Source organism: Triturus cristatus, chromosome 2_1 (assembly GCF_964204655.1).
Source record: "Triturus cristatus chromosome 2_1, aTriCri1.1, whole genome shotgun sequence".
NCBI classification, from domain to species: Eukaryota; Metazoa; Chordata; class Amphibia; order Caudata; family Salamandridae; genus Triturus; species Triturus cristatus.
The window spans coordinates 485,746,357-485,772,263 of NC_140581.1; the positions used below are offsets into that span (position 1 = coordinate 485,746,357).

Consider the following 25,907-nt stretch of genomic DNA (forward strand, 5'->3'; position numbering starts at 1 on the left):
ATTTGATAAACATCGGTGGCCAAGGCGGCTGCGGCCCCACTACAATCAACCGTCCCAGAGGGAGAAACAGCAGTGACAGCAATGTCTATCTATTTCCTGCCGTCAGCAACTATTGAAATTACTCTAAATCAGTTCTTCCGTGAGCTTCGCAACATGAAGCTTTCACAGGAATTAGCATAGCAGAAGACCAATGAACAACTAGGCCAGCTCAATAAAAATTGTCATTAGCTTTCAACTAGTCTGACTCAGGCCGAACAGAAGGTATCTTCACTAGAGTCAAAACACAATGATCAGGGAAGCAATCTAAGTAAATTGCAGACAGAACTGGAGGACATGCAACTGAAATTGGACAATTTGGAAAATCGAGCCAGACATAAACATTTAAGATTCATTGGGAATCCTGAAAAATCGAGAAGCGGGCAAATCGCCGGTCCAATTCATAAATGAACTGATAGGGAAAGTTGTTCATCCGGAAAGCGCCAAAGATATTGGGGACTTGACCATCAATAGGGCCGATTGAGTGCCAGGAATTAGTCCTTCCAACCCCAAATTTCCAAGAACAATTCTGGTTAACTTCGGCGACTGCTGAATCAAAGAACAGATTCTATCACTAGCATTAAAAAAAAAAAATCACTTCCCCTAAGAACTTCACTTTCAGAATCTATTCTGATATGTCTATTTTAGAAGTGCGAAGGCGCAAAGATTTTGTGGGAATGACTGACGATTTCCAGCGCTATAATGCATCAGCGGGGATTATACAGCAATCCAAGCTTAAAGTGTTGTTCAATGGGAGGTCATATATATTCGCTCAAGGAGGGGATAGAGAGAGGAAATAATAAATAGAATTTGGGCCATTATGAGATATAGATGAGGGGAAAGCATGCAAGCCGATGGAAAGATCATAACATGTCACAATGTGTCAGGTATACTTATCCATCTTGGTACAATCTAGCGATATATCCTCCGTTTTTTGCTATTCTGCTCTCTTGGCTGCCATCTCCTCCGAGGGGGGAGCTCTTAGTACCATGTCAAGGTACAATAGTCAGGGTAAGGGGGGTCACGGGGTGAGATCAGGGCACAGGGGGTGCAAGGGTCCATGGCGGGCAAAGGGTCGACTTGTGGGGAGGGAAAAAGGAGGGGAGCACTTCAGGATGGTTGGCGGGAAAAAAGGAAACAAATTATCACAGTTCTAATGAAGAGCAATATCCACAACTGTAGGGTTGTAAATAATGGAAACTACTATCTAAATAGAATAAGACATATAATATATACAATGAATAGAAGTCAGATAATATTAACCGACACGAATGGCTGAACAAGAGGTGCTACGTATTTTTTTCATGCAATTTGAATTGGGGTAATAAATCAACAAAATTAAGAGCCATACTTCAATGGTAAGTTGACCTCATGTCATTCTTCTTCAAGAAACACATTTCAAACAAGCATTGGCATAGCGAATAGGTCTCGCCTTTGGGACCTTATAAGTATTTTGCCATGCAGCCCACTTTTTTTTAATTTTTTTGGGACAAATTAAGCACCCTTATGAAATCACTTTAGATGTAGACGAAAAGGGAAAAACAGAAGACAAGCAAATGCCGGGTTAGGCACTAAGTTTTTCACTGTCATATAAGCAGCGAAGGGCGGGGCGGCACAACGGGCGCCTAACCTGAAGAAGCCCCACCATGAGTCTGAAAAAGCAGCGACCTCGGAAGGGTGTTGTAGCTGTCCCTGCCAACTTCCAGCCCAGATTAGGACAACCCGAAGTCTTCATTATTATTTGAAAAGCCATGCAAAGGGGGATTTGCGCCGCCTTGCGTGGCTTTGTAAAACAATGTAATGCACTGCAGTGGCTTTCCCTGCGTTATGTTACATTTTAAACTAGGAGGCATTCCATGGGCGTTCTCACACATCCACCCATGGATTTTGGCGCATTCCCAGATTTACTAAAGCTAGTAAACCTGGAAATGTGTCAAAATGCTACACCTTGCCCAATGAGGTGTAATGAAGAGAAGTATATTTCTTCCTGTTACTTCCTCTTCCTATGTGTGATGCATTTTGCATCAGACATTGAAAGAGGAAAATCCCTCAAAGGATTGCTTTTGTAGAGGGAGGTGTCTCTTCAAGCAGTAAAACAATCTTCCCTCTATCCTAGGCACCCTTGTACTATGCCACAAAGGTGTCTGTACTGGCACTAGGCTGCACACAAGGAGAGAGTAGAAATGCTGCAAATCTTTGTAAACATGGAGCATTTCTTTAATTAGTATATATGCCCCCATAAAGGTGCAAATGTATTCACACACATTTCGTACACTCACTAAAATGCATCTGTATTTGGTGGCTTAGGATGGAAAGACATGTGTGGACAACTATTTATGCTAAAAAACAATATGGTTCTTTAAACATTAAAAAAAAATGTTTTCTCCGTTTAGAACTTCGGACGTTAAGCAGCCTATAGGAAAGGGCAATCTGTGCAAGGCAGTTGTGTAGATTAACCTATATCCAGTTACGTGTATACATTTCATGCATGCTTTGAATAACAAACAAAGTAGAAAAGCATGCAAATAAACCATTTTATGCTGCTATGTACCTGTTCAGTCACGTTTTATACGATTCTATAACCATGTGCAGCCCTTCGCCTGATACAATGGGTTAGTGATTTAAACAGTCGCTGCGAGTGATCTCAGTGATCCGTTTGTAATGAATTCAAAGCTTAGGCCAGATCAACTGATCACCTTTAACAGTCGGCAAATTGAGTGCCAATTTTTTGTTGTTGCATTTTTTATATAGCGCAAACTTGATCCAAAGGTATTGGAGTGCTTTACGTGAACAACAGTTACGTTACACCAGGACACATTCATTTTGTGCTAGGCACTAGGGGATTAAGTGATTTGCCCCAAATCACAGGACGTTGAGCCAACAAGACTCGAACCTGGTTCCCCAGCTCCAAAGTCGGCAGCTCTGACAGTAGCGCCAAATCCTCTTCCATTAAAATGCATAACGGGTTTACCTGGTAATTCACAGCTCTTAGAAACGCCAGAAGTGCAGTATATAGCGCTTTATAAAAAGAAGCCATGTTATTGCAGGAGAAGCAAGTCTAATGCCAAATGATAACTAGTAAAAGTTCAGTTTACACGCCTCCGCCTACAGCATTTACGTACGTGTCATTCAGCTGAGGTTCGAAGATCTGAGCAGACATTTGTGTAGCGTTTTGAAAGATTTATTTTCACACTTGGTAAATACAAAACGCAGTGAGGAAATAAATGGACAACATCAGGGGTCAGACGCGATGAACTCGGTGGGACGATGGGGTGCACACTTGTCTCGGAACGTGTTCTCTTTTTCAATTGAAAGGGGAGATAAATAGACCAAGGGGAGAAAAGGGGTGTGTAGGGCACAGGGCAGCTAGACGGAGAGAGAAAGAAAAGGATATACAAGAGAGGCGTGGAGGGCGGAGAGCAGCCAGACAGAGAGAAAGGGTAGGCAAGAGTGGAAAGTGAGGTGTGGAGGGCGTTGAGCAAGTAGACGGAGAAAAAGGAAAGACTTGACAAGAGAGGGGGGGTGAGATGTGGAGACAGCGGAGCAGTCAGACAGAGAGAGAGAAAGGATAGATGAGAGGGAAGTGAGGTGTGGAGGGTATTGAGCAGCTAGGCGGAGAGACAAAGGGAGGGGGAAGTGAGGAAGGGATGGTGGAAGGATAGAGGGGTAGAGGAAAGGAAGGAAGTATGGACAGAATGAAGCGAGTAGAAAAGAGGAGAAAGGGGAATGAGGGGAGAGAAGGGCGAAATAAATATTTGAGTGCAAAAAAGATTTTTTGAGCACCTATGAAAAAATCAACGTGTCCTTGCGTAATGTAACTGGTGCTCATGTAAAGCGCGTCAGTACATTGGGGTCGTGTTCGCACTAGACAAAGAAAAAAAGGAGCGCCGTTACTAAAATTGATAATGGTGTTAAGATGGCATGGTAGTGCTGGCGCCGCTGCTCTTCCGGTTCGGGCTGCACAGGTTGTTATGCCTGGGCAGTGGTAACAGTGTGCGGCTGGGGTCCCGGCATCGGTTCTCCCGTGTATTTATTGTTAACCCAAACAATGCTGTGCGTGTTTGAAATAAAATAATGCCATCAGCATTGCAAGTTGGTTTCTGAGCCATGGCAATAAATGCAACCAGTGTGTTTTCAATTTAAATCAAAAAGCACTCGTGCTAAACACTCGTGCTTGTGCTGGCATGCCTCTTGCGAGAGCGAGCAGCGGCACGTGTCCCATATGTTTTCAATTAGCGCGCGCACCGCTGCTCGCTCACGCCAGGTGGATGCCAGCACAAGCACGAGTGCAGTGCTTGAAAAAAGTGAATACCGATGGCTAAAGGCCCTCCTAGAGCAGTGCATGCGCGCTGCCTAGGCGAGACCTAAAAAAGTATGCATCTACCCAAATGGCCAAAATTGATAAAACAGGCCTTTTAAGGTCTCGGCCTGACGTAAACAGCGCATGCGCTGCTCTTGTCATACGAGGGCTTCTTGGAATCGATACGATTCCAGAGGCCGTGTCCCAGCTCCGCCTTCAGCTTTCATATGTGCGCTTCGTTTGGCGTCACAAATTATGCCAAAAGCAGTGCAATGATTGCACCGAAGGCATGTCAATACGTCCTTGTAGCCACCCTGTCTCCTTTTAGCCACGCCCACCGGGATTGGATCTCTTACCGGCGGCGTGACACAGTAGGCTTATTCATGAACTTGCTGCACTTTTTTTTTAAAGCCATCGCATGCGTTTGTTATCGCGGGCATTTCTCGGACTGGCACAGCTTATTTTTTCAGTCATCCCCGGACACCAGTGCTGATAAATGAACATCGCACTCTGCACAGGGTGCAGTATGGTTTAAAGTCTGTATATATTTGTGTAAAACGTCCTGGAAGGTGTAGTATAGCATGTATAATAACATCCATGCCGAGCAGCAGAACACGAAGACCCTAGGACTGGGGGCAGATAGAGGGTCCTGCTGGCAGGCCGCCCCCTCCCCATCCCCGCCAGTGCGTGTCTGTCTGCGCCGTAACCAGATACTGTTGTGAGCTGTTTCACAACGAAGAGTGCGGACATTATTAGGCAACGCAACAACACTCGCCACCCTCCAAACCCGGGCTGCAAACAGATTTCCCTGCTGTGCCCCCTGAACCCCCCCAACTACTAACCCACTTCCTACCCTGAAGGGGGTATCCGTGGCACCTGAACCGCGTTCAGTGCAGTTCCGTCGGGGCACCTCAGTCTGAACACGAGCATAGCCGCCCATCAGAGGAGCCTAAAGGACATTGGGGTAGCGCTGCCAGGGCAACCCACGGATCTGGGGGCAGTTGGCTTCCTCCCACACCTTGCCTATCAATCTGGGTTTAAACCCCTTAGCCCCAGACGTCGGTCAGGTCAGACATTCGTCGCTCATTCCAAACGTGCCGTTTACAAACGTGTGCCTGCTAACATAAAATGCAGAAACACCCCCATTGTTGCAAAAAATCCAGGGCCCCCGGGGTCACGCACCTTTTTCCTCTGTCGTTCCTTGCACCCAAGAGGCAATCCATCCAATTGAGATGGTGATCAGCGATACAGACCTTCCATTGGACCGAAAGCCAGCCTCCACATGCATTAATGTGTGTGTCTGGAAGTCTTGTCCCCTTTATACCTCAACTTTCTGCCCCCCCACCGTGCATGAGGGTCTTCATGTTCAGCTCGTTTACCAGGGTCCCGGAGAGGAAACTGGGGAATCAAGTGGTCGCTGGGGCCCTCCATCACTCCCCCAATCTTTTAAACGCTTTTTAAAAACAACATGCATCATTCTGCCTAGTGCACACTGGTGTCCTAAAGGATCGCGCACCGTCCGAAGTAATATGTCTGCAATTCTAAATATATGTAAATTCGATGTGGCCCCCCCAACTTTACAGGTTGCTGTTCGCTGTAATCTGGTTTTAACCGCAAGATCTCCCCCACCCCCCGCCCCAGACACCATACCGTTGAGCTATTTTTTAATTTGCATCAAAATCTGCCCCAAGATAACAAGTCTGGTGGGTGTAATAATAATAATGGGGATATTTTATGTAGTGACACCATATGCACAATTGCCCGTGCGTGCTTCACTAGTGCGCGTTGTTAATACTCAACTGAATGTTGTTAGTTGTATCAAACACTGGAAGGGTGATCGGCTCAGACGGGACACGGGGCGCAGTCAGTAGATCTGTGCAGCAAGTGCGCAACCAACCGTGCTATCTGTTCGGCGTGTGGTTTTGTACAGTAATCTAACAGGGAACCCAGCCAGCAGGACGTTATTTAACAGGAACACATTTCTTTATTGGCTTTACATATGGGAGCGCTTCGCATAATGGTGTGATAATCTAAGCGCTTCAAAGTATGATCCGTGATTATTAACGTTTACAATCAGTATAAAAGGTTTGCAAGAGCCAATGTGCAGTGACTCCGGAACGGGAATTTACCTTTATTTTGCGGTTTAATTTTACTCCCAACTATGCATGGCTTACTCCGTTAAAATATCTTGAAAAGCGAGCCATAAATACAATTGCATATGAAACCGATACTGGAGAGAAACAACAATATTCACACATGAAATAGGAAGGTGTGGGGGTCGGGAGAGGAGAGATAACGAGAGACATGGTAGAGATCAAAACCAGGGAAGAGAGAGAGTCCATGCAGAGAGACAGTATATAAGAGAGGGAGGGAGAGAGCGAGAGACTGAGAAAGAGAGGGCACGAAGGTAGTGGAAAGAAAATAGGGAACATTAGAAACAAAATCAGAGAGAAGAGAGTGTCAAAGGAAGATGAAGCACAGGAGAGCGACAGGAACACTGATCGAGAGGGAGACAAACAGAGATAGAGTAAGTGGGAAGAATAGAGCGAGAGAAAGAACTACAGAGTGTGTGGCATAATGGCTACAGCGGACGTCTTTAAAGCTGAGGAACCAGCCTCAAGTCTGGCTGGAAGCTCAATCAACTTGTGATTCTGGGCAAACCACTTAATCTAAGCGTGCCTACAATGAATGTATCCATCTGTAATGCTACTTGTGATCATGTAAAACGCTCTGATACCTTCGAGTCGAGTTCACGATATTTGTAACTGCAAAAAAAAACAAGCATTAAAAATGCAATAGGTTTCGCCATTCATTAAGTTAATGCCATTTGCTTTGCTATACAATACCATTACCAAAGCAAATGGCTTTAATTTAATCAAAGGCGAGACCTATTGTATTTTCAATGCTTGTTGTCCTCAGCCGTTGCCGCCGTTAGGGAGTGGTGCAATTCTTATCAATGGCCATTATAAAGGGGAAGCCCTTGAGACTATGAGTGATCCCCTAGCCTGATGGGTGATGGGGAAGCTGAAACTGGGAGCGCAAACTATTCACTTAATCAGCTATTATAGCCCCTTACATGATGAAACTTTAGCATTGGAAAAAATGGCTGGAATTTTAATCCCTCTACAAGGAGCTGTAATTATTGAAGGGGATTTCAATTTAATTCAGAATTTAGGTTTGGACTCCTACCAAAGGAACAAATCCCAAAATAAATAGTCAACCGCCAGAAACTTTAATAGTATGATGCGGGACTTCACGCTAGTCGATCCATGGCTGTCTCAACACCCAGCCAGTAAGAAATTCACAGGTTTTAAAAAAACTATATAATACAGCATCCAGAATTGACTTCTATTTAATTTCCCATCAGTGCGAAAAAAAGGGGAGTCTTGGATTATTCTCATCCCCTTTTCTGACTACTCGGTCCCAGTAGTTGAGATCAAGGCAAAAATCGGTTCAAGGTAGCGACCCAGATGGACATTAGACAAAACCCTGCTAACAGACTAGGGCTGGATTTAAAATAATGCAGGCACTACTCACTTAGTTTGCCATCAGAAATGTGGAATCTGCCTCACCTTTTGCGGTATGGGATTCCTGCAAGGCTTATATCAGAGGGGAGGCAATTTCACATACAGCCAGAATCATCAAAGAGAAAAAAGAATTAGCTAGACATCTTCAATATAAATTTGAGGAGGTAAGTCGAATCAATCATTCATTTCATCCCGAAACGACGACACTCAATTTAAAACAGGCCACAGCAAATATCAGAAATTTTTATCAACATTAGGAAATAGTAAATCAAAAAACTTGCCTCCAAAATTAGTATGAGTAAGGTAAGCATGCAGGCAAATTTTTATCATGGTCCGTTAAAGCCATGGTGAAGTCCATCTTTGATGATGCGAAAGATCAAAATGTCCACCAGGCCGATGAGATCAAGAAGGTCGTTTTATCACATTATGAAAGACTATATACAGCTTCGACATCTAAACCACTAGAAGAAATTGATAATTTTTTGAATAGAATCACGCTCCCCAACTGGTAGCACCAATTTCAGAAACAGAGATCGGTGAGACTGTAAAAAATACACCTAGCGGCGAAGCCTGTGGCATCGATGGTATACCCATCGAATTCTATAAAATCTTTTTGCCACAGCTACATAATGTGTTGCTATCTTTATACAATGCGATCTTGAAAAATTGCAATAGCCCCAAGACTTTTACCGAAGCAGTGGTAGTTCGCTTTTTAAAGAAGAGGAAGCCACCAGATATACCCAGATCTTATCGACCCATTAGTCTTTTTAAAATAACATCTATAAAATTCTCACGAAAATAATGGCAACAAGAATTACCCTTGTCGCCCAAAGTTTAGTTCACAAGGACCAATGTGTTTTTTTACCAGAAAGATCTCTTACCAACAATACAAACTTCTTAACTCTGACCATTCATTTTTTTTTCTCAAATAGCAACACGAAAGCGGCAATCATTACGATTGACGCAGAAAAAGCTTTTGACATGGTGAACTGGAATATTCTTTTTGCAGTTCTGAAAAGATTTGATTTCCCTCCAGCTATAGTGGACCTACTTACGAAACTATATAACAAGGCCCAGGCAAAAATAGTTATTAATGCACACACTGTTGGCTCAGTGGAGATCCAGAGGGGAACCCGGCAAGGTTTTTCTATGTCCCCGGTCTTTTTTGCCTTGTATATTGAGCCATTAGCGAATTCGATACATCAAAACCCCTTAGTCACACCTCCAAAACCAGCGGCACCCAAACTGAAATTATTCGCGGATGATTTAATACTCCATCTTAAGGCAGAAACTGCAAATATTAAACATTTGAAATTATTGAAACATTCTCAAATCTCGGAGGGTATAAAATTAACAACAGTAAATTGGATATTTTACTTTTTAATTGCCACAATCAAATTCTGTCTCAGGCCCTTCAGAGTCGAGTGGCAACACAATCCTATTCGATATTTAGGTATTTGGGTTTCTAATGATTTTACACAACTTTTCGCTTAATTATACTACAACACTAAACAAAGTTAGCAAGATTCTTAATAGTGGGCATAATTTACCCTTATCTATAATTGGAAGAGTAGCATTGATAAAAATGATGGTAATTCCGTTATTTATTTTTGTTTTCTCAAATGTTCTTATCAAAATCCCCGACACTTATTTCACAGAAATAGATCAACTAGTTCAGAAATTTATTTGGATAGAGAAGAAACCACGGACCACATTAACTACACTGCAATTGAGATCATAAGAAGGCGGTCTAGGGGTCCCTCACATACAAAAATATTTTCAGGCCGCTCTCTTGGATTTGTGTGAACATGCATTATCAGCACAAGATTATGGCCCTAACTTCTACCTACATCAAATGTAATTGGAAAAAAATACAGATCTAAAATCTTTTATTAAAATAATAACCAAACCCTACTGATATAAGACTTCCCGCATAATTCACGATAGACTCAATCGATTAAAAGAGGAGTATCAATTTACAACTTTGCACCCAGAAACTAAACTGCTACACTGTAGGGAACTAGGAGTTGCAATTGATACACAGACATTGAAGAACTGGGAAAGGCTGGGCATCTATCAAATTAAAGATTTAGTAAAACAAGGAGAAATTAATCTTGGGGACAAATTAGACAAGATAAGATAGAAGAAGTCACAACCCTAATTTTTTCCAATCTTCAAATCTCACGCCTAGTTAAGAAAGTGCGACTCCCGGAGGGTCCACTTTCCGAAGCAGTCACCTATGCGCTGTATATCAAACAAATGGCGGAATCGGAACCTGGTACCACATCTTGCAGTAACATATATAAGATTACATAGTTCTGAGCGCCCTTCTAAAAATACAGGAGACTATAGGCTGTCGCATAAAGGCAAACCAATGGCAGGATTATAATAAATGTTCCACCAAGGCCATTCGCGGGGTGAACTATAAACGAATGGCATTCTTTTCAAAATGGCAATTATACTATACCCCTGCTAAATTGCACGAATTGTTCCCAGAAACATCATTTGAATGTCCCAGATGTAATCATTCAGGAGGGGACTGGTTCCATATGTGTTTTCTCCTGCCCGAAATTGACCGTCTATTGGATTAGGGTCTTCCAGTCTGTTAATCAACAACTCGAATGTACCATAGACCCCAATCCTATGGTAATTTTATGTGGGTTCCCTAACACGACTCTAAGGGTGCGACAAAAACAATTTCTCTTTAATGCTTCACTTATAGCTAGATCTTTGATTCTACAAAATTGGAAATCATAAGGTTCCACCAAAACATGTACAATGGGTAATTAAAATTTGAAACACGAAAGAAAGAGAAAAACTTTATTCTCTCAGGATAGGGGCTATCCGGAAATTTGCACAAATATGGGGAGCAGAATAAAATCATTTGCAGCAGGTATTGCAACAAAGTAGAAATGAAGAAATAGATGCTAACGGACTGTAGCTACAAGAACCTACAATCTAGTCTGCACATTTATATGATCTATTTATTGTATTGCATTTATATTTTTACTTAGGTATAAATATCCACCCCTAAATATTAATGAACTTCATTCTATATGATGACTTTTTATGGCATTTGAATCATGAATTGTTATGATACTACCCTTTCCTTTTAATGTTTTTGTTTCTCCTTTTTCGAAAAAAAATGTTCTGTGAATTTTATGGAATGGTCTGTGATTTATAGAATAAATAAAGCATAAAAAAAAACAGAAAGCCACGACATCTGCACGAGTGTAAAAAAAAAAACTTGCCTTGCCACCAACAGCTACCTGGAATCTCGCTGCATGCAACATATATTTAAGTACCTGTTTGTGGAGCAGTGTCTTCTCGTTGAACTTTTGCCACACCTCCTGCACCGCAAGTGTGAAGTCCGGGTAGATGGGAGATTGTGGCACCCTGATACTGCAATAGGTCTAGTTCACAGGCCAGCCGAAGGCCAGTGTCTCGGTCCCTATACTTGAGTAAGAAAGTGCACCACTAGGTCCTCGTTTTTAATAGCCACTGCCTTCAGAACTCGTGCCATCCTCCAGAGCAGAAACCCGTTCCTCTGCAGTTTCAAGATGGGTGTCATGGAATTCCAAGCATTTCCCCATGCGGTGCAGCCAGGGTGTCAAAGTGGGCACTGTTGTAGCAGAAACGCGACCGGAGCTCAGCCATGATGGCAGCAGAACGCCCCTGCGGATCAGTGAGATGAGAAGTGACGCGTCCATTCTCTGCATCAGAAAGGGAGTCAGACCTCCCGGTCGCCTTGGCGCTGTCAAAGGTGAGCTCGCGCTGTTTGGGGTTCCAACGACTCATGGTGAACTGTCCGCAAGGCATGCTACAGTGATGTCAATAGCAGGGGTTGTGGGTGTCTCACACGTGGAGGGAGCAATGCATGCATTGAAGGCGAAGCCGTACCAGTGGAATGGATAGAGCCAAATTGTACCAGAACCACACGGAGGGCCACGGGGGGAGGCAAAGAGGGCTGTTTGCAAGGATTAACTGCCAAAGAGGAGGCAAACATGAAGGAGATCAGGCCAAGTCCAGCCCCACAGAGGCAATACACACTGAGGGGAGGGGGTTAGCAGACTGTAAGCACAACCTCAGGAGCAGCAGAACAGCTGGATCGTTGGTAAATGGACCCAGTGCTAGGAGCCAACCGCCAGAATTGGAGTCAATTTAGAGGGCACAGCCGGATAGTGAAGGGAAGTTTCCCCAGCACCCTGACTGGAACACGGCAACAGGGGTAATTGGACCATGAGGCAAGAAGAAGGCAACAAAAGTGTGTGTGTGGGGGGGGGGGGGGTTCTGTGTACTTACAGGTAGGAGCCCTCCAGGTAGTCAGTCCCCTCGCACATAGAGGAGGATCTTGTTGGGGTTGACGCTGACTGGAATGTGAAAAAATCTGTAGTATCCACCTGCTTGAACAACTACACATTTATCATCTCATTTGGTTGAGACATACTATGGGAACACATGCATCAGTCTTCAAACCAGGTATTTATGATATGCATTTGAGACCAATCTGGTTACAATTTAGAATTCTGTAAAGTCAGAAATATTTTAAGTTTTACTAATGATGCATGTTCTATGAAGATCAGTCTCATGTTTTTTAAGTTATTACTTTAGGTCTCCGCTGTTCTTCCACTGGTAATTACCTGTTTTGGCATGTAGTCTTTCCCTTTTACAAAGATTCGATATGCTGGCCGCCGTCGCTTTCCTTTGGCAACTCCTTCATTTTTCTCCTCATGCTTTCGATATTTGATGTTCAAAACACTATTTGTCAGACCAACAACAATCATTTCATCCTCGGGCTATAACAAACATGAAGCAAGATGTTAGGGAGATCCATTATCTTTAATCTTTAACAGTGGCCATCTAACCATTTTCAGGAATCAAACTAAATAACATGATAAAACAGCATATAAAAAGGAGTTCACTTAGGAATACAAAACACCGAAGCAAAAGTTCCCACTGACAGTTTTGATTATATGGTTCTACCTCCCGTTCCTAGGCTGTAGTAAAGGCGGTATAAAGAAAAGAGTGGTGACAAATAAATGCTGATAACATATGGTTGACATAAAAGGGTGGCAGAAAGAATTGTGTAGGTGTGTTTTTAGACTTTTCCTCAGCAGACTGTGGCCTTGAATGTCAGTGAACATTGCCTGATAGGAGGTCAAACCAATGGAATGTTGTTCTATGAAGATAAATTCAGCATTGTGAGCTTGGTTTGGAGTTATACGATAACAAAATGTATGGTAGTAGATCAAATGGCTTTGCTATAGTGTATCCTTGCTTTCTGAATCCTCTCGACATGCTCCGACACATATTAGGATACATCGGCATTGTGAGTTTGTTTTGAGTTTTTTTGGGAAGGACAACACAATATATAGTAGTTTGGTTTTGTTATATCTAAGTTTCCTTCGATTCCCTAAAGATCTAGACATGCACTGATGTATCATATGATGGTTTTCTGGCATTACAGTGTAGGAAGCTGGTTTTGTATGTGGTGTTTATCAGAGGGTAGTGTTAAACATTTTTTGTTCACACAGTCAATAAATGAGACACACACTCAAGAGAAAACTTAAGACCAATTTACAAAAATAACATTTTTATCGAAATTTTTAACACCAAGAACTTCGTAATCGGGTAAGCACTTTAGACGTTATAAAATATTATAGTAGTAACAAAACGCATTAATATTATCCTATAGGAGAAAGATTCACTGCATAGGGTCACTTGCAAACGACTTACAGGACTGATCTTCTGGACTTAAGGTGAGTATGGGACAAGGTCCAAGAAAGCACCAAGAGTTCCGTTTTACCTGACCTGAGGTGTCCCCGTGCAGAGGTGCTTTCAGAGGTGGTAGCCTTGAGCGCTACACGTTGTAGTCAATGGGAAAAGTACCAGTGAGAAAGAGGCTGCAAGGTGGGGACTGGGGGACCAGTCTGGCAGAACCCAAAAGGGGGTTCTGCTCTTGAGGGTCTCAGGGACACTCATTATGCTCTGACTTGGGCTATGGGGCTCAGGTGCAGAGGTCTTTTAGTCGGCAGATTGCTGGTATTAGAGGCTGTCATGTTCTGTGTTGACCTGGAAAAGGGGACAGACCAGGACAGCCTTGCCACTTTCAATGCTGGTCTCTGCGATGCGGACGTTCCTCGTTGGCTGGTTGGTTTTGGCGGTGTTGGGGTATGGACAACAAGCCTTTAATGCTGCAAGGGGTCCGGTACCACAGGGGTTGGTGCAGGAGGGCTCATGGCATCTCTAATCTTGGTGGGGAGAGGGATCTGATCTCCTGGAGCACGGTGATCTCCTCCTGGGTGGCTGCTGCATCAGTGGACCTGGTTGTCAATGTCGGAAGTTGGCTCTCTATATAATGCACCAAAACGAGGTACAATGTGCAGAGAGTACAGGCAACCCTTATTGGTTTACAGGTGCAAGTATGATAACACTGCATGCTCTCTTTTGTGGTAGTGTGGGCAAACAGTTTAGGCTTATCAGAGGGTAGTGCTAAGCACTTGTACTCACAGAGGTAATAAATGAGTGACACACTCAAAGATACAAATACGAGACCTATTTAGAAAATAACTTGTATTTTTATATAAATTTTGATCCATAGAACTTCATAAGCAAGTACTTTTTAAAATATTGACTTTCAGACGAAAGTAAAATGTTCACTTAAATGCGTCTTTATGCGTAATGATTTCCTATGGGAGAAAATAACATATATATGGTATACAGGTACTTGGAGTAGGTTTCCAGGGCTCCCTTCAAGACTTAAGGTGGTAGGGGGAGAAGTAGTTAAGAGTTTATCTGCCCTGGGGTGTTGTGGTGCAGAGGTGCTGGTTGGATTGGTAGCCTTATGTGCTGCACCCAAGTAGAGGGGGGCACCTACAGATAGGCTGCAGAGGGGACTTGAGGACCAGTCTGGGAGCTCCAAACAGGGAGCTCAGTTCACAAGCGTCCTGAAAGCCTGGCAGCAGTGTCGGTTCTCGAGAACCTGGGGCGCTCTGGTGCAAAGGGGGTAAGTCAGCTGGGCTGGTGAGTCGCTGGTCCTTACGGTGGTCGGTCTCGCCAGTTGAGGGTGCAAAAATCAGGACAACAGAGCCACTCTGGAAGTGGGTATCTGTGGTGCGGATGTCCCTCGATGGCTACTCAGTCTCGGTGTCGTTGGAGTCCGGATTGGACTCAAACATGCTTTGTTTGTTGTAAGGGGCCAGGTACTCAAGTACTGGTGCTGTGCGGCTTCGGTTGGTCCTGGCGTCTTTTCACTTGGTGGGGAGACGGATCTGACCCTCTGGAGCACGGTGACGTCTTCCTGGGTGGCAGCTGCGACGCTACAACCGGGAAGTCGCAGCACAGGAAACCGAACTCTGCTCTTTGGTGCCCGCACTCCAGGGGAGTAGCTCCTCTACTCCAATGGAGATTGCTGGTAATTTGCGAAGGGCTGGCAGTCTACTGGGGTTCTTCGTTGACGTTTAGCTGCAGGCCAAGTCAGTTTCTACACGATTGTCGAGACTGGTGCAAGTAGGCAGGTTTTAGCACCAAAAAGTCCACAGCAAGTCTTCAGTTCATATTTTTGCTGCTCTTTTTCCAGGTCTGTCGAATCTCAGTTCCTGGCATCGGGGTGCCACCTAAATACTCAATTTTGGGGCGCTAAGGGGAGTGACGGGTAGTAGCCAATGGTCTCTTCACCTTTAGGGTGAGTACACCCCCTAATAACCCTGACTCAGTGTACCTAATTCCACCAAGAACTAAGATGGTTTAATTCTAGTTTTTGTGTCCACCTGGGAAGGGGCGGGGAGGGGGTGAGGGGTAGAAGGGAGGGGTATTCACCTAGGGGCATTTCCCTGGTCTGGGGGAAGCCTGAGTTGCATATCAAAGGCATCAGAGGCCTATGAAACCTCCAGGCTTAATAAGCTGATTAATAGGCATTCTGCTTGGAGGAGGTGACAACATCTCCGGTCTGAACAGGCATTGTTTCTGCCCTCAGAGACCGTAGGCTCTCACCGGCAGGGGGTCAGAAATATGTTTGTGGTGGCAGGCTGGTCTGTACCAGTCAGCCAGTACACTAGAGGTTAGTAGGGCTTCAGGGGCTACCTCTAAGGTACCCTTTGGGTGCATATATTAATACATCTTTGATTTCAGTGAAGCCATCATGTAGCTGGGGAACTCGTGAACACCAGTGCCCAGTACAAATACTCCAGATGGCTCCCCTGTTCACCGGCAATATCCAAGAATCCATTTGTACATCACAGTGACATATCTGCTAATGCAGATATGTCATCACATGTAATATAATGCCTAAGGGCTGTAAGGCCAGCTGTAGGGTTTACTTACATATATTAAATGCAGTGTCTGTAGGATTGTCACACAGGAGGTGGGCCATGTCATGTCTCCACTTTTGTCTGCACCATGTCAAGCAACCTGCAATGGCAGTTTGCATGAGTGGTGTGAGCGGTTCCTTAGGGTGGCACAATACATGCAATCCTTAGGGACCCTGTTTAGCATCCATGCCCTTGGTACCAGGGGGGTACCATTTAATGGGGACTTACAGGGGTGCTAAAGATATAGAAACAGCGAGAACCATTGTACAGTTTTAGGGAAAGAAATCTGGCACTGGGGACCTGGATAGCAGGTAACCAGTGTACTTCTATCAAAACTGCAACACTTACCTGGGAAAAAGTGGGAATGACCATGTCAAAATGGGGCCCTTCCTACAGTCAGCATAATGGTGAACCGAAAGTCGTGGTTGGTACCTGCAGGTTGCAGGGAAGTGGCTCCTCCAATTCAATGGAGATACTGAGGGGTTGGTGAGGTGCTGACAGAACTCAGAGGCTTTTGGAGGATGCCCAGCTGCAGGACGAGTGGGGTCTTTGCAAAAGTCGAGATTGGTGCTGGCAGGCAGAGTTTCCCACCGAGTCCACAGCTAGTATTCAATTCTTGCATTCAACTCTTCTTTGTCATTCGTCCTGGGTCAGGTTAATCTGAGTTCTTGGTGTCAGAAAGGCTCCTAAATACTGAATTTAGGGGTGTTAAGGAGAGTGTAGGATAGTAGCCAATAGGTACTTACCCCTATATGACCACTTCCTGTGGGGATTGGGCATAGCCCTGTCCCAGAGTTTCTAATTTAACCAAAATCAAGATGGTGGAAGTCTTCCTTCGTTGAACACATCAGGCAGCCCACCTTAGGCATGTGACTAGCCTGGTGGTGCAACGCGCCTACTTGCATAGCTAATTTCCTGCATGTCCTCGTGCCAGATGGGCCTCAGACCAGAGAGTTGCATTTCTCAAGTCCGGGGGAACCTGGGGTTGCATATCAACCTCCTGTTAGAGCAGGCATTATTTCTGACCTCCGTGAGCACTGGTTCTCACCTGCAGGGGGTCAGAAACGTGTCTGTTGTGGCAGGCTGGTAGATACCAGTCAGCCAGCACACTAAAAAGCTGGTAGGTTGTCAGGGGGCACCTGAGGTGCCCCCTGGGTGCATATCTTAATAAATCCCCTACTGGCATCAGTATGGTTTTATTAAGACAAGATGTTTGATACCAAACACCATAGGTTTCAGTAAAGCCATCTAGTAGCTGGCGAACTTGTAATGACCAGTGCCCAGCACATGTACTTAAAACGGCTTTCCTGTTCACTTGTATTATCAAGTAAGTGAACTAGACAGCACGGGAACGTAACTGCTCATGCAGGTATGTCCTCACATGTAATATAGTGCTATACACAAATCACAACAGTAACTTAACCGAATTTACTCACTTGTTTCCAAGGACTGTCCCAGAACTGAATCTAGGATCCAGTCCTGGAGTTAGAAAAGTAATCAAGTGCACATAACTTAAAATTCCCATTGAGCTCAATGTATTATTGTGTTTGAAATTATGTTGCCTATTGCAACAACCTGTAACTATTACCTACAAAAGTCCCTTGCATATTGCAAAAGCATTTAACTAAAGCATCTCATTCTGAGAAAGTATATTTTGATACCTATTGTTGGTTCTAAAATAAAATAACCATATATTTTTTATATAAACCATTGGCCTAGAGTTCAGTTCTTGAGTGTGTGAGACCATTTGCTGACAGTGTGTACAACAAATGCTTTACACTGTCCTCTGATACTGCCTTACTGCTCGACCAAGCTACCACTTTAGAGAGTAAGGTTATATCTAACTTTAACCTGTGCCAAACCTCTGGGGACTGTGGACTCTGTACACACTGTACCTATTTGGGAACAGTATATACAGAGCCACTTTCTCACACTCAAGCCCTAGATAGCAGGGGTACCATTTACTAGGAACTTACACAGGGTGCTAAAGGGTTTGCCAGTGTTGTACAGTTGTGGGAAAGAGCTCTGGCCCTACGGACCTGGTTAGCAGGAACACAGTGCACTTTCAGTCAAAATCACATCATTTACCAGTCAAGAAGCGGGGGTGACCATGTAAAAAAAAAAAGGCACTTTCCTGCAAGGAGTGTCGTGTAGTTCCCACAAATCTACTCTGTGTGTTTAGACAACATAAACTATGGGGTTGGTGTTCAGACTGATTACAGATGCCCCCAAAGGACATGTTAGTCTGTAGAGCAGCTAACTCACAGTGCCACTATAAGCCCCGCAACCTTACCAGAGAGCGAATAGTTTCTGGCAACTACCAAACATGACAACCCCTGACCCCTTGGGGATCGAGGATACAGTACCTTTTGCTCAGTCACTCGTGCTCAATTGTTCTTAGAGCGATATATAGAATAAAGAGGGGGGACGTTTTCAATAATCATTCTAGTATATAATACGTGTACTGCAACAACCAGTGGGCAGAATCAGATATATACGATTATACGCACCAACAGAGCAAATACAAGGTAGAATTCTACCATGGTGCTAAAACAATGAATATTTGCAGGCATATGGATACATGGCTGTAATCATGTATACTCCTAAGATGCAAACCCTAACTAAATGTACCTATCATGTATGTAGTTGTATAGCCAAGACTCCCCCCTAGGAAAGAGCAAATCCCGTTACCTGATGGGAGAGAATGAGGGACCCCATCTTGGTCTCGAGTTGGACACCCCGCAAGGGGAAACATTTATTCGGCTCAGAACTAGGTAATAGGTCAGCGCCAGAACCGTTATGTAGAGCAAGGTAGGACAGATGTAGCTAAAAGGTCATGTATCTTGCTAGGCCTTTGTTGAGGTACATTGGGACTCATAACAGGAACATTTGGAGCATTCACTGAAGAGCACAAAATTTGGCTACCATTTTGGAAATCGTGAGATTTGCTTTGAAAGAGTTCTTCATTGAACACTACTTTTTGAGTACTAGATTACTTAAAGGTCCATTCCAATTTCTCACAGGAATGAACAACATTTTTCTGTAATTGTATAGACAGTTATAAAGTAAGTGTAAATAATCCCTATCAAAAACCATAAAGCTAACCCTATAAGTAATCCTAAAAGATAAATTAACTACCTTTAGCCTAACTTATGAAACAATAGTAACTTTTACCATTTAACTAGCCCTGAAATGCATATATCCTTAACAATGCAAAAAATACATAAAGTCACACGTGATTATTTTTGACGACAAGATACAACTATTAATTATTATATTTGTGTTACAATTTACATAAATGTGGCATACATATATATTGGCGACAAAAAAAATACAGGAGATATGACATTGAGGTTTGTGTATTTAAAGATATACATGTTCATTTTAAAGATGAGCCTAGACAAAATTAGTCTAGCTTTATGTGACGTGCTCTAGTTCCAGTACTTTGCATTTCCATGTATCTTTAAATTTGTACATACTTCTAATTTAGACATTTCTCTATAGGCTCCTTGAGTTGAGATTGTTCATTATCCTCTGAACATTCAGAGTAGGCAGACATTTAAATTAGTGTTTGGTACATATTTCTTAACTTTTGCAGTAAGCAGTTAAGCTTGTGTTTGGAGTTAGGATCTCACTTTGTACTTCCGATTGGAATAGCACCCCTTGGTAGTTTATGAAACTGAGACAGTCATTTATCTGAACTCTTTTTGTGTTTCGGGGACACAGTTTAGCTCCAGTTATTAGACCAGGCAAAATCTCCCTTAAAATCTTCACTTTGGATATGGGTATGTAAGAAAGCGCCCCTTTTTGGCATGTTCACCGCCTCTTTTTGCCTGGTATTTGATTCAATTTTTACTGAAGTGCACTGGGTTTCTGCTAACCAGGCCCCCAGTAGCAGTGCTGTGTCCCTCAAATAAGGTAGCTGTTCAATTGTACCCCAATTTGGCAAGACCTTGTAGGTGGAGGCCAAGTTCAACCCTTAAAGCGCAAGATTCAAACAGTTGTGGACTGGGTAGCTCCAACAACCCAGACTAAAGTCAGGGCATTCCTTGGCTTGAGTGAGTACTCCAGGAGGTTTGTGAAGGGGTATGGTACCACTGTGGCACCCCTCACAGAGTTGACCTGCAAGAAGCAACCAAAGATAAACTAGACAGTGAGCTGCCAAAAGCCTTTTGACATTTTGAAGGAAACAATGTGCTAATTCTAAAAGCTCTAGATTATTCTCAGTTGTCCATAGTGCAGAATGATGCCTCTGAACGTGGGATAGTAGCGCGACCAACGATGATGGCCATGACCAGCCTGTTGCTTTTATTAGCAGAGGTTTACCAGAGGAGAGTGTTGGAGTGCCATTGAAAGGGAAGCGTTTGCTGTGGTTTGGTCCCTGAAGAAGCTGAGACCATACCTGTTTGGTACTCACTCCCTTCTGAATATTGACCACAGGCCTCTTAGATGGCTGATGCAAATGAAAGGTGAAAACCCCAGGCTTTTGAGGTGGTCCATCTCCCTACAAGGAGTGGGTTTTAGAGTGAAGTACAGACCTGGGTATGACCATGCCAATGAAGATGGCCTTTCCAGATTTTTCCACTTAAAAGATGAAGACTCTCTTGGGAAAAGCAAGTCTCGTTCTCTTTCATTTGGGTGGGGGGGCTGTGTTGGAAAAGGACTCTTTTTGACATGGTCACCCCCTTTTTTTCCTTGCTATTGGATACAAATTTGACTGAAGTACACTGCATTCCCGCTAACCAGGTCCCCAGTGCCAGTGCTCTTTCCCTAAAACAGGGTAACTGATCAATTGTACCCCAATTGGCAAGACATTTAGCACCTCTGTAAGTACCTAGTAACTGGAAACCCTGGAACCTATGGCATTGGTAATAAAGAGGGTTTCTGAGGGCTGCAGCATGTATTGTGCCACTCTAAGGGACCCACCACCAAACTCATGCAGACTGTCATTACAGGTTGTGTGAAATTGTGCAAACAAATAAGAAAATAAGAAAACAAGACATGGCACACACCTTGTATGCCATGCCCATAGACGCTGCATTCAGTATATGTAAGTCACCCCTATTTTGCTATTTTAAAAGTTGACACTTAGAAACCTTTTCTGATCAAATTACCAATGTTATCCTATGGAAGGAAATTCACTTAGGAGGGAAGTGGGGTTATGGGTACTTTTTCTAGGTCAGTGTTGGATCATGGATCCAGCACTAGTGTACCACCTGTAAGCAGTTGAGAAACTGCGTTTAAGTTATACCGGCGATTTTTAAGGAATATTTATAAGTTTGCAAAATCTACACTTTTAGAAGAAATTTCATAGAAAAACAGTCAATGGTTTCCTATGGGAGAAAATTGAGTTAGTGGTAAGTACGGTGTTAAGTACTTTTCAGGGTCAGTGCTAAGCACCAAGATCCAGCACTGGGATCTCTCCTAATAGCATGCGAGTATTTCCGTTTTCGTTACTCGGTTGATTTTAGGTGAATATTTTAAAGTTTAGAAACTCCAAACTTAGAAGAAATTTCAGAAGAAGCCAGTCAATGTTACCCTATGGAAGAAAAGTGAGTTATCGGCTTTTGGGTAAGTACTTGACTGACAGAGTTACGGTTCTGGGCATAGACTCGGTGGTCTCCCAGGGTCAGGTAAGTACAGTTGTTACACCCTCAGCGGCACAGGGGCAGCCGGGTGCAGAGTCAGTTAGGCCCAATGTTATCCCATAGGAGGCAGGGGGGCCTTGGTTGGTGGCTGCTGACTAACAGGCCACGCGGCTGTGGGAGCTGAGCTCCTGGTCACTTGCTCAGGGCAAATGGGGAAGTATGTAGGAGTAGAAGTGCACTGCCAGGGCCACTCGGGCAGCTGGGTGCAGGGTGCTTTTGAGCCTTCGGGCGCTCAATGGATTTCAATGGGAGAGCTCAAGGACGAACAAAGGCTGCAAGCTCGGGGACGAAGATTCTTCAGGTGCCACCACCACTTCGAGAGGTAAGTTGGGTAGTTGGAGGATAGGTAGGTACCCAGGAGTCGGGCACAGGGGGCCGCAGGGCGCCAGGTGTGCCTTTTGAGGTCGGGAAATCTTATCCTCTGTTGATCGCGGTTGGGGGGGGTCTCTGGTTCTGAGGCTGCAGGCGTCGTCAGGAGCGTCGAGGTGGGTCCTTGGGTGCCGGATTCGGGGTCACAGTCGCCGGGGGGACGTCCTTGGGGTCTTTGTCCAATCCGGCACAGGCCAGGCTAGGCGGGTGCATAGTGTGCAGGGTTCGCGGTTCCAGGCTGGTGCCAGGGGTTAGAAACTTGCTTTGAGCAGAGCCACTGCTCATGGGAGTCCCAGATGCTCATTCACAAGGTAGCCAGGTCCTCCGGGGTTTGTGAGGTTGCTGGCCACAGGAGGTGACGGGATTTAGCAGTAGCAGGTTCGAGGGTCGACAAGCCGGTAGGGCTGGGGCCAAAGCAGTTGGTGTCTTCCTCTTCTTAGCAGCTGCACGGCAGGTCTTCTTTCTTCTTGTTCTTCTTTGCTTTTTCGGAATCTGGAATCTGAGGAGGGAAGGTTCAGGGTGCCCCTAAATACTAGATTTAGGGGCGTTACAGGTAGGTAAAGGGCAGGGACTAATGGGTCCCTGCCCTGGGGTGCGTACATCCCCTATCCTGCCACTCTCCTGTGGGAGGGGGGCAGTAGAGTAGTCTTGATTGAGCAGGACTTCCCATCTTCAAGATGGCGAGAGCCCGGAGATGTGCTTCACCTCGCCTCCCCCACCTGAGGGGTGGGGTTGGCAGAGGCTGGTACATCCCCTGTATTTACTTGGGGTTTCCCGCAAGTCTTCCCACCAGAGTGGGGGTCAGAACACGTGGGGGCCAGTTGCTGAGTATGCCTTTGAAGCTTCCCCCTGCCCATCCTGGGGGAGGAGACCTAACGCCTCGCCCAGGATGTGCATTGTTGCAAGCCCAGGAGAGCGGGGGCTCTCAACCCAGGGCTCCAGCAACGTCTGCTGTGTGGCAGCCTAGGCAGCCTCTCAGACAAGACGTGGATTGTAGGTTCGGTCTCAGGGGGCATCTCTAAGATGCCCTCTGTAGTGCTTTGTACATTAAATCCCACACTGGCATCAGTGCGGGTTTAATGTGCTGAGAAGCTTGATACCAAACTTTTTAGTCTTCAGTGTTGCCATTATGGTGCTGTGGAGTTCGTGTTTGAGGAGCTCCCAGCACCATATACTCTAAAATGGCAGCACTGCACTTACAGTGCCCAGGAATGTTATGTTATGTTAAGGCGATTTATAGAGCGCGTGATTACCAAGAAGGTGTCCTGGCGCTGACCCAATCCTCCCATGACCGGTCGGGCAGAGGAAATTATTTCACAAACAGCCAAGTCTTCAGCGACTTTCTAAAGCACAGCAGGTTATCAATACGTTGCAGGTGGAGAGGCAGCTTATTCCATTACTTGGCAGCGCCAAAGGAAAAACTGCGCCCGCCCCAGCGGACCTTTTTTATCCAGGGGACAGTGATCAGTTTAGCATCAGAAGATCGAAGCCGACGCGGAGGGGAATACCATTGAAATTGTTTTTTTTAAAAATCTGAGCCTTCCTCATGTAAGGCTTTAAAAACCAGGCACAGTGCTTTGAACTGGACCCTGTTTTTAACTGGAAGCCAGTGCAGATTTTGAATAGCCTTCGAAATAGAAGCAAATTTGGGGGTGCCTGTCAGAAGTCTAGCAGCAGCATTTTGCAGCAACTGCAGTCTATGCAACATATTTTGCTGTAGATTAAGGTACAGACTGTTGCAGTATAATCTAGTCTGGATAATACCAGGGCCGTAACCACCGTTTTACGGCAATCAAGTGGGAGCAGAATCAAGATTTTTTTCAGTATTCTCAGCATGTACCCTGTTTTGGAAGCTACCGCTTTAACCTGGGCGGCCATGGAGAGTTTGGCATCCACCACAATCCCGAGATTTTTTACCTTCTCAACCGGGATGGGGAGAGCACCCAAAGCCGGCGGCCACCATGAGGGCATCCAAAAATTGGGGTTGTTCCCAAACAGCATGACCTCGGTTTTATTCAAGATCAGCCTGAGACAATTACTAGCTATCCAGTGCCCCACTTCCATCATGCATGACTGGAAATTGAGATCCAACCTCTTCTCCAAACCTGGAAGTAACGGCACTACGATTTGTGTGTCATCCGCGTACGAGGTGACGCTGAACCAATGGCGTCTAATAATAGGAGCAAGGGAAGTAACAAACGTTGAAAAGGGTGGGACTTAATGAAGACCCCTGCGGAACCCCACAGGGTAGGGAGAGGGGTTGAGAGGAAAAATTGCCCAGAGCGACTATTTGGCTACGGTCCGAGAGAAAAGAGTTGAGCAGATCCCATGCTTTCCACCGAATCCCACCTTTCCTTAAACGATCCATCAGAAGCCCATGATGGACCGTATCGAACGCGGCCGATAGGTCCAGAAGGATCAGAGCAGCTCTGCCTCCCTGATCCACTGCCAACCTAATTTCCTCCGTGCCCTTGATCAGGGCAGAGTCAGTGCTATGCCCTTCCTTGAAGCCGCACTGAGATGAGTCAAGCAAAAGGGAATTCTTCAGAAAGGCACTGAGTTGCTTATTCATTGCGTTTTCAACCAGCTTGTCTGGAAGAGGCAGGCGGGAAATGGGCCGGAAATTGTTCGGATCCAGAGGGTCCAGACTAGGTTTTTTTTTAGTAACGGTAGGATGGAGGCCTCCTTCCATATCTTTGGGAATTGGCCTCCTTCAAACATCTCATTAAAAATAGGGGTGAGATAGCAGGCAATTGGGACTGGGGCCAATTTAATGATTTTCAAAGGGCAGGGATCCAGGGGGGAACCGGATTTAGCATTGGCTAGTAATTCCGATGTGTCCTGCAGGGTTAATGACCTGAAAGACTCCAGAGTTCCAGCCGACGTGACCCTGTCTCCCCCTTCCGACTCAGTCTCCCGTCCAGTCCTTATCGAATCACAAAGGCTAGTGAAGATATTGTTGACTTTAGTTTGAAAGAATAAAGCAATCTGTTCACAGAGCTCTGTGCTAGACTGGACGGGGGCAGATCTGACAGAGGACAGATTGGTAATCGTGTGAGAAAGCTCTTTGGCCGAATTTTTTGCCGCCTCAATTTGAGCTGCATAAAACTTCTGTTTGGCCAAATGCAACATTTGTTTATACGTGACCATGCTAGCTTGGTAGGTCGCCTTCTCCTTGTCAAGATAGCCCTTCCTCCAATTCCGCTCCAGTTTTTTGCATATGCATTTTTGCTATTTTAAGTCCTTCGAGTACCAAGAGGCTGAAGGTACAATTCTTTTAGGTACGACCAATTTAGGCGGTGCAAGGTCTTTACATGCCTGCGTAAGCCATCTAGTATACGAGGAGGCAGCCTCCTCCATACCACCGGAAATGGGCGTGATAGAAGCTGTTAATACCCTAGACAGGGTCTCAGCTTCCACCCTATTCCACGCTCTGAATTCCATCTGATCCCGTGGGTCCCTCCCTTTGGGCTTGTGGGGTTTAACAGCAAGATTGAACAAAACCCCAGCATGATCTGACCAAGCCAGAGGCAAAAGGCCCGTGAAGGATAGCTCAGGAAGGTTGGAAAAAACCACGTCCAAGGTATGCCCAGCTTGGTGCGAGGAACCTGTTACTTGCTGGGAAAGCTCTGCGGCTTCCATTAGATCCAATAGGCGGGCCGTTTCCGGGTCGTCTGCACGTTCCAGGTGGAAATTAAAATCGCCAAGTATAAGAATT

General features: G+C 44.9%; 1 protein-coding gene across 2 annotated transcripts in view; it reads right to left on the reverse strand.

Annotated features, from left to right (window-relative positions):
• Positions 1 to 25,907, reverse strand: part of UTP15 (UTP15 small subunit processome component) — a 360,659-nt gene that overhangs the window by 145,570 nt on the left and 189,182 nt on the right. For both annotated transcript variants that reach the window (XM_085632333.1, XM_085632332.1), the window contains exon 10: positions 12,504 to 12,659. In XM_085632333.1, the coding sequence (XP_085488459.1) occupies positions 12,504 to 12,659 (156 nt within the window). The remainder of the gene's footprint in view (positions 1 to 12,503; positions 12,660 to 25,907) is intronic.